A 7,751-nucleotide genomic window follows, 5' to 3' on the forward strand; every position below is an offset into this window, starting at 1 on the left:
ACTGCGCCACAGGGAAGCCCCCCAGCCACTTACTCTTAAGCAAATAATTGATCCAGAGAATACTTTTCACAAGTGGCCCAGGAGGATACACACATTGCCTGACCTAAGGCAAGCTGGGCTGTTTAAAAAATGATCACGCCAGTTGCAGAAGTTCTGCCATGACGGCAGGGGTTAAAAGGAGGCATGGAAGAGGGTGTGCTGGTCGCCAGGCTCAAACTGAGATTCTACATACAAAGTCCCAATATAAAACTAGCTTCTCTCCTCACTGCTCTTGGGGCAGTGAGGTCCTTGGAAAAGGGCAAGAAGCTGGGTCCCTGGAGAGCCCACAGGGAGCTTGAAAACCTGGTTACTGTCTAAACATGAGTGCCAGATGGTTAAAAAGGAGCTAAAAAAAACTGGCCAGTGATGCAGCTCCCACACCCAAGATACCTGAGGACAGAAGGCAGCAAGCTCCTCTTCACTGTCACTGTGGTTGTCCCCAGCACGTTCTGGGTGTAGACCTCTGCGGCGCACTATGTGGAAAGAGCAAAAACGCCTTGACACCTTCCCTTGAGGGGAAACCCCTGCCCCCTTTGGATTTCAAAGGCATAAAATCAGAACACTAGAATGAACCCCCTAAGCCTACATAACAACACCTGAGGGAGGAGCTGCTGAGCCTAAGTGGCAAGGTAAGCTGATAACACAGGAGAAAGATCTCTCTTCCAACATCCCTCCCTTTTTGTTCTGGTCAGATGATCAACTACCAGGCTTGTCAACAACTCTCAGGATCAGCTAGGGACAGACCAGATGTCAATGTGTAAAGCGGACACTGTCACAGAGAGGGCAAAGGGAGATGCCCCACCTGGGCTGAATCAGCCTTTTGAGGACTGGTACTATTCAACTGGCTGTGTCAGGGGGAGCTGGGCCTTGGTGCCCATGTGCAGGGCTCTTAGAAGGCCAGGGTTTAAGGAAAACCCAACCTGACCATACCACAGAAGAGAGGGAAAAGTTCGCACGACTGTCACTCATGTGTTGGAAGATCCTGGGCTAGTACACTTCTGGCTTCTGAAGCCAGTTTTAAATTACTTTTGGAAGGCAGCTTTCAGTACTGAATGGAGGCCGAGCTTAGGAATTTGAAAGACCTGCTCTGCCATTTACTAACCGTGAGCTTCAGTTTCCTCAACCAGAAACTCAACCAGAAAAAGATAATACCACCCTCTTCTCAAGGTTGTTATAAACGTTAAATAAGACAACGTATGCAGAGCAGCCAGCACATGGGACGTGCTTCATAAAAAGAAGCTAACACTGGGAATATCTTCACTGTCTGTCTTTTAGTTGACTTGGGAGAACTTTTCTCGTTATTTGTTCAAAATGGGAGCGTCTAGAATTCCAAACGGGAAAAACTAGTAAGCCTGCATAGATTTCCCTGGAATAGAAGGTCACTTTTACCACCAACCCCCTACACACCAACCACATCCCACTTCTCCCTGTTCAAGGACCTATTATGTCAGACCTACGGGCTTCTCCTTCTCCCCAAATTGTCCAAGTGGAAGGAAGCTTCCCCTTGACACTTACATTGTCTCTCTCTCTGCTTGGACATCATGTAGCCACGGACACTGAAGTCCAGCCGCTGCAGAGCTGGCTTCAGTCGTACATACACTCGATCCCACAGTCGGTGGTACACAGCAAGGGGCCACATCATGACAGTGACAACTGAGAGGAGTGGGAAAGAGAGGCAAAATGGAGAAAGGGCTGCATGAAACAGTCCTGACTGTCCCTCTGCTATCGTGTCCTTAGGGCTTGGACACAATAAATTCTAATTCTGCTGGTCATCTTCACGGATGTGAAGGTTCCGGAGGGCAGAGACTTCTGCAGTCACCTACAGGGCTGTGCATAGCAGAGTACATGCTGACACATCGAGGGCAGAACCAGGCAGTGCTGTCACTTGCATATGGGTGTTGCTGAGCCATAAATAAGGCCAAATGGTAACAATGCCTCAGAAAATACACAACAAATCTTGTGAGCTTCTGATATATAATGGCCAGGGCCATCACTACTCAGTTCTTCCAGTCTCAAGCAGACAGAGTTCATGCCAATATGAAGCAACTAAATTTACAGAACTGTGCTCCAGGGTAAACAGAACCTAGTAGAGGATCCCCTAAGTGTTACGTTCTACTGTTATACAATACACTGACTCTAAAACTTCCCTCCTGAAATAGGGACAGACAGTCCTTTATAGCTGGTAACACAATATATGTTAGTGGACCCTCATCAGTTTCTAAAGCTGACTTGGTAAGAAAAGGACTTTATATGTGGGGAGCCTGACACAGGTAAGAAGAAAGATATTTTCATGACACTAAACAGGACATGAAAATATAAAAAGGTCATTTCCTGGAGAACCAAAATATAAAAGTCCTCTCCCTAAACCCAGAGTTAGCTATGGCTGGAAAAGCTATGAGTAGGGTAAGCTTGTGGGGGAGGTATATACCATACTTACGAATTAAGTAGGACAGCAGGAGCCCAGGGATGTAGCGGCCCAAGACAGCCAAAAAGGTCAGTATCCCACAGCTCAGCAAGCAGAACTGGGGGTGTCAGGAAACAGTATTAAGCTTCTGCTATACGGCAGGGGACTGGGTTGGGCATGGGGGGCGGGTAAGATGGAGATGTGATAGAAATGATTCTTTATGACCTCTGAGTAAAGCATGGACATGTCAGAATGACATGTACCTAGCTACTGTTGCATCCAATGGTGATTCTGTTTGGGAGGAAAGGGAGGATGTCCACTTCTATTCAAACTCTTCTCACATGGCTAACCCCACAGGGCCGCACCTTTCATGCTGGCAAACTGGTTTGAATAGGACTCAGCCAAAAGTTCTCTCTGAAAACAAGTGTTGGTGGTGGGCTTTTTAAGTCAAAGTAAAATAAAATAAAAAACTCAACCACCTACCACATGTTTAATGACACAGAATGCACACAAGCAAGCTTTCTTTCCCATCTTGGGGCAGGAAGATGGCCTAATCTAAGTAGCAAGCACCCAAAGAAGGAATCATCAAGCTCTTGCCTTAGTCTTAGTCAGAAGCCCCTTCCTACAACTTCCCTTGTCTATACAAACACCATGGTCTTTTCTTTCTTGAAGGAGGGTAGGTAGTAAAAGGGCTGTTTCAGTTTAGCATGAACTGAACTGAACACCAGAAATGAGAGTGAAAAAGGGAAGAGTCTTACCTTGCCTGGGTTTTGCTTTTTGAAAAGCAAAAGGTTCCTTATGAAAATGGTCCCACTAACCCAGACTTCAGCTACGTGGTAGCAGAGCTCGGGCACGCTGAGCAACCGAGGGTGCACAAAGCCCCAGCTATGGGAGACAGAAGGGGGAGCTGTGAAAGGAGGGTGTTGAAGGTTCCCCCCGCATCTCACTGTGAAGGCAGCCAATCCTTCCGGTTAAAATAGGGTCTGGGAAGTGGCTAGTCCTAGTTGCTGTGGAGGTGAAGCATGACTTTCTTCTTGGCTCACCAGGTTGAAACTGGAATTTAAGGACTAGGAGGGCAGACTTGTTCTGACAACTCCACCCTATGAGCAAGCAGCCCAATCCACGTGTGTAAACCTGCCACCAACTCCAAGGCCCTTTGTGCTTAAAAACACCTCTCCTGGGCTCAGACCATTGCAATTCACTGTGATTGCAATCCAGGGAAAAAAGTAAAGCACAGTCTGATACCACTGCTGCAGAGGCGAGAGGCAAAGGATGTGCCCCTGAGAGAGAAAACAAAGCAAAACCAAAATAAACCATGGCAAGGAAAATTCTCTGGGTCAAATATATGAGATGGATGAATTGAGAAATGAAAGCAGGAGCTGTAAGCCACAAGGGGAATCTTTGGCTTGCTGATGCCAGGAACCAATGTGTTTTCTGACCAGGAACTTTAAACAGCCAGAGGTTACAGAAAACACTAAATGACCTGGTATAAAAGCCAGGAGACAAATGAAGTAAGTTGCCTCTAAGTTTTCACACTAGAGCTGAATAATGCAGCCAATTCCTTGGTTATGTCAGGTTATGGAGCACTGTAATGCTTCTTTCTCAGAAACATCTTTTGTAAATATCAGAGGACACTAGCCATCTTAACATATTCCTTCCTGAACTTGAGGATTTGTTAAAATGATTATTTGCAACAGACTAGGTTCTCAGCTTATACTTTGTATCTAGAACATGGAGTTAACAACCTATAACCAGAATACTACAACAAGAGAATCAATCAGAGCAACAAAAAGGGATTTAATTAGTGTTCCATACCTCTCATTGTCTAATGCGTCGGGTCTTGGCACTACAATATTAAAACAAACACCAGCATTAGTTGGTAAGGAAAACTTAAACATGAAAATGTTAGGCTGTTGGTCTGATAGCAAAAGTTTTAATAGGTTTGGGGAAAAGGAAACAGTAATATACAATAAAAAGGAGACACCATGTTATACTGCCAGAGTTAGGGAGCTGCAGACAAGGGAATGACGGCTGATGCCTGCTCTTTTCTCTGGTGGGATGGGGTGGGGATCCAAATGGAGCATTAGGGCCCCTTCTAATTACTACAGTTGAAAGCCAAGGTGCACATAAAAAAAGGTCCATCCCACCCCTCAAGTGTGTCTGGGTTGCGCGGCATACGCATCGATGCGTGCCAGGTTACGAAGGCATTATATGACTACTTGACTCTAGAAATCTGCCTATTCTCTTTCAAAAGAGACCCATTAACTACAATCAATGATGTAAGGTCTTTTGACATTCACTAGCCATAAGACAGGTGGGTGAACTACCTGATTCCTTGAAGTCTCTCCAAAATAGGATGGGAATGTATTTAAAAGCTGTATACTCTGGTTTGAATATTCTGCCAACACTTCAAAATTACCATGTCCGACCTACATCAATTTTCCTCTCTCTCACTCCCCACCCAAACCAACTGCCCTGCCCGACGTTGCCTACATCTAACTGTAATGCCACTGCTACTGTCCTAGCTTTGAAATCCCGAAGCTGCCGTTATCCCTTACTCTCCTAACCTCTATTTATCAGTCTGACGTGTCTTCCTTCTTCACAGCTCTCCAGGCCATCCATCGTTTGTTTCCACTGATACCTCTCTGACTACTTCTCACACAGATACAGCCAGAGTCTCCCTTCTTCGCCCTTTTCTCTTACCATGTGGTCGGGTAAAATGCAATCAAATTAATCTTTAATATCTTCTCAGCATATAGCTCTAATAAAAGAATCATCAGGTACCACCCACTATCTATAGGATAAAGGTTCTAAGCCTAACTTAAAGGCCCTTATAAAATCTAATCCCAACCATACTTTATTTCCTAGCACCCCCTTTAATGACCTCTCCACTCCTGTGAAAATGATCAGTTCCCTGCCCTCAGGAGATGCTTTGCAGCTCCTGGCTCCTCAGACTAATCAAGCCTCTGACCCCCATAGAAACCCACTTATCTCTCTACCTGTCCAAATCTTTTGTTTCATTCAAGGCTTGAGCTAGGGCCAAAATACATGACAAACATACTGATCACATACTGCACTGTGACATCTCTGATGCTGTTCTGTAACTTTTCTTATGTTTACGTATGTATAATCTTGGATAAAAGGAACCATATCTTAGAGGACTTTATCTAAGTCATAATACCTAACTTTGTGCTTTGCAAACAAACAATTTAAAAGAAATTCCTGAGGCAAACTGATACTGTCTTGGTAATGGTGTAGTACCCAGTGAAGAGAATTATTTTTTAACAACTTGAGGACTATTTATTCCTCAGGCCAATTATGAGGGCAAGAATATCTCAGGTGGCAGATACAGATTTCCTAAGCTTAATAAACCATGAGAAGGACAGAACTCAGCTCTAAGGAACTACAGATGGGGCACTAGCCCTTCAAACGTCTCCTAAAGCAAATAATTCAGACTTCAAAAGATATTCCCAGCTCCACATACTCTCCCAAAACCCCCTAAAACTAAAGGTAAAAAATGACAGAAAAGCCATTTCCGGTTCAGATTGTTCTAAATGCTACCAGACTTACCTTTTATTTCAGGCCAGATTTTGCTCTTCCATTGATCTATACACACAATGATCATTGAGCTGAATGCAAGTAAAAACACAAGACGAAGGGATGTCAGGGCAAAGAACCTAAAGAGAAGGAAGAACAGAAGATCATTATCCAATTAAGCTAATTTCAGAAAAGACCATATGTGCACCACTGGTCCTGTGGTAAACAGACTTAAGCGTTAGTTATACACCTTGGGAAAAATCACTTAAACTTTCTGGACTTCAGCTATTTTACCTATGGTGCAGAGATAATAATTTGCTTCTGTAAAGGCAGAGGACTAAACCAAATAACCTCTTAAAGCCCATTTCAACTTTCAAGCCTGTGATTCTATTAATTTCAAGGAGAAATTCATTCTTTGTTTTGGTTTTTGCCACACCGCACGGCTTGTGGGATCTTAGTTCCCTGACCAGGGATTGAACCTGGGCCCTCAGCAGGGAAAAACGCAGAATCGTAACCACTGGACTGCCAGGGAATTCCCGAAATTCATTCTTGTACTGACCAAGTTGTTTTGATGAAAGCAAACATCTTTCTACCAAATTAGACCCTGGTTCAGGGCAACAAACTGACAGACATGCACTAAAGAGCACCTAATTCAATTAGATATCCTTTTACAGAGGAAGGAACTAAGGCTCAAAAAAGTAAAACGAGTTGGTCAAGGTCACACAGAAAGTGAGCACTGAAGCTACATCTAAAAGCCAGTTCTCGGGCTTCCCTGGTGGCGCAGTGGTTGAGAGTCCACCTGCCGATGCAGGGGACACGGGTTCGTGCCCCGGTCTGGGAAGATCCCACATGCCGCGGAGCAGCTGCACCCGTGAGCCATGGCCGCTGAGCCTGCGCGTCCAGAGCCTGTGCTCCGCAACGGGAGAGGCCACAACAGTGAGAGGCCCGCATACCGCAAAAACAAAAACAAAAACAAAAACAAATAAAAGCCAGTTCTCCAGAATTAACACCAACCCTTCTCAAACTCTTCCCAAAAAATTGAAAAAGAGAGAACACTTCTTGATTCATTTAATGAGGGCAACATTACCCTCTTTGGGCTCTGATACCAAAGCCAGACAAAAACACTACAAGAAAACTAAAGTACATTGATACCTATGAATATAGATGCAAAAATCCTCAATAAAATATTATCAAAACGCATTCAGCAGCATATTAAAAGGACTACACACCATGACCAATTCCTGGGATTTACTCCAGGAATGCAAGGGTGGTTCAACATACAAAAACTCAACGGTTGTAATGTATCACATTAAGAGAATAAAGGAAGAGATAGTTCTTATTAGAAGGCATCAACCATAAAGAGATATTTACAAAAAATCTGGGAAATCTGAACACTGACAGTACATCTGAAGATATTAAGGAATTATTGTAATTTTGGGGCTATGATGTTACGGAAGTTATGCTTTTAAAGAGTCCTTATCTTTTAGAAATACATACTAAAATATTTATGAATGAAATGATATCTGGGATTTGTGTCAAAACAATAGTTTGGCAAGGGAAAGGGTGTGAAAGAAGAGGAAACAAGATTGACTATGAGTTGATAATTGCTGAAGCTGTATGATGAGTACTTGAGATTATTTATGCTAGTCTCTCTACCTCTATATATTTAAAATCTTTCACAATAAAATTTTTTTTTCAAAAAAAGCTAGTTCTTGGGCTTCCCTGGTGGCGCAGTGCTTGAGAGTCCGCCTGCCGATGCAGGAGACGCGGG

At 43.9% G+C, this 7,751-nt stretch overlaps 1 protein-coding gene across 1 annotated transcript in view; it reads right to left on the bottom strand.

Annotated features, from left to right (window-relative positions):
• RETREG3 (reticulophagy regulator family member 3) overlaps positions 1-7,751 on the bottom strand; it is a 23,364-nt gene that overhangs the window by 1,404 nt on the left and 14,209 nt on the right. The window contains exons 2-7 of the mRNA XM_007449855.1: positions 6,014-6,120; positions 4,259-4,289; positions 3,202-3,328; positions 2,477-2,561; positions 1,555-1,692; positions 430-512 (exon numbers count right to left, since the gene is read on the bottom strand). Of these exons, the coding sequence (XP_007449917.1) occupies positions 430-512; positions 1,555-1,692; positions 2,477-2,561; positions 3,202-3,328; positions 4,259-4,289; positions 6,014-6,120 (571 nt within the window). The remainder of the gene's footprint in view (positions 1-429; positions 513-1,554; positions 1,693-2,476; positions 2,562-3,201; positions 3,329-4,258; positions 4,290-6,013; positions 6,121-7,751) is intronic.

Source organism: Lipotes vexillifer, unplaced genomic scaffold, assembly GCF_000442215.2.
Source record: "Lipotes vexillifer unplaced genomic scaffold, Lipotes_vexillifer_v1.1 scaffold2106, whole genome shotgun sequence".
Taxonomy (NCBI): domain Eukaryota; kingdom Metazoa; phylum Chordata; class Mammalia; order Artiodactyla; family Lipotidae; genus Lipotes; species Lipotes vexillifer.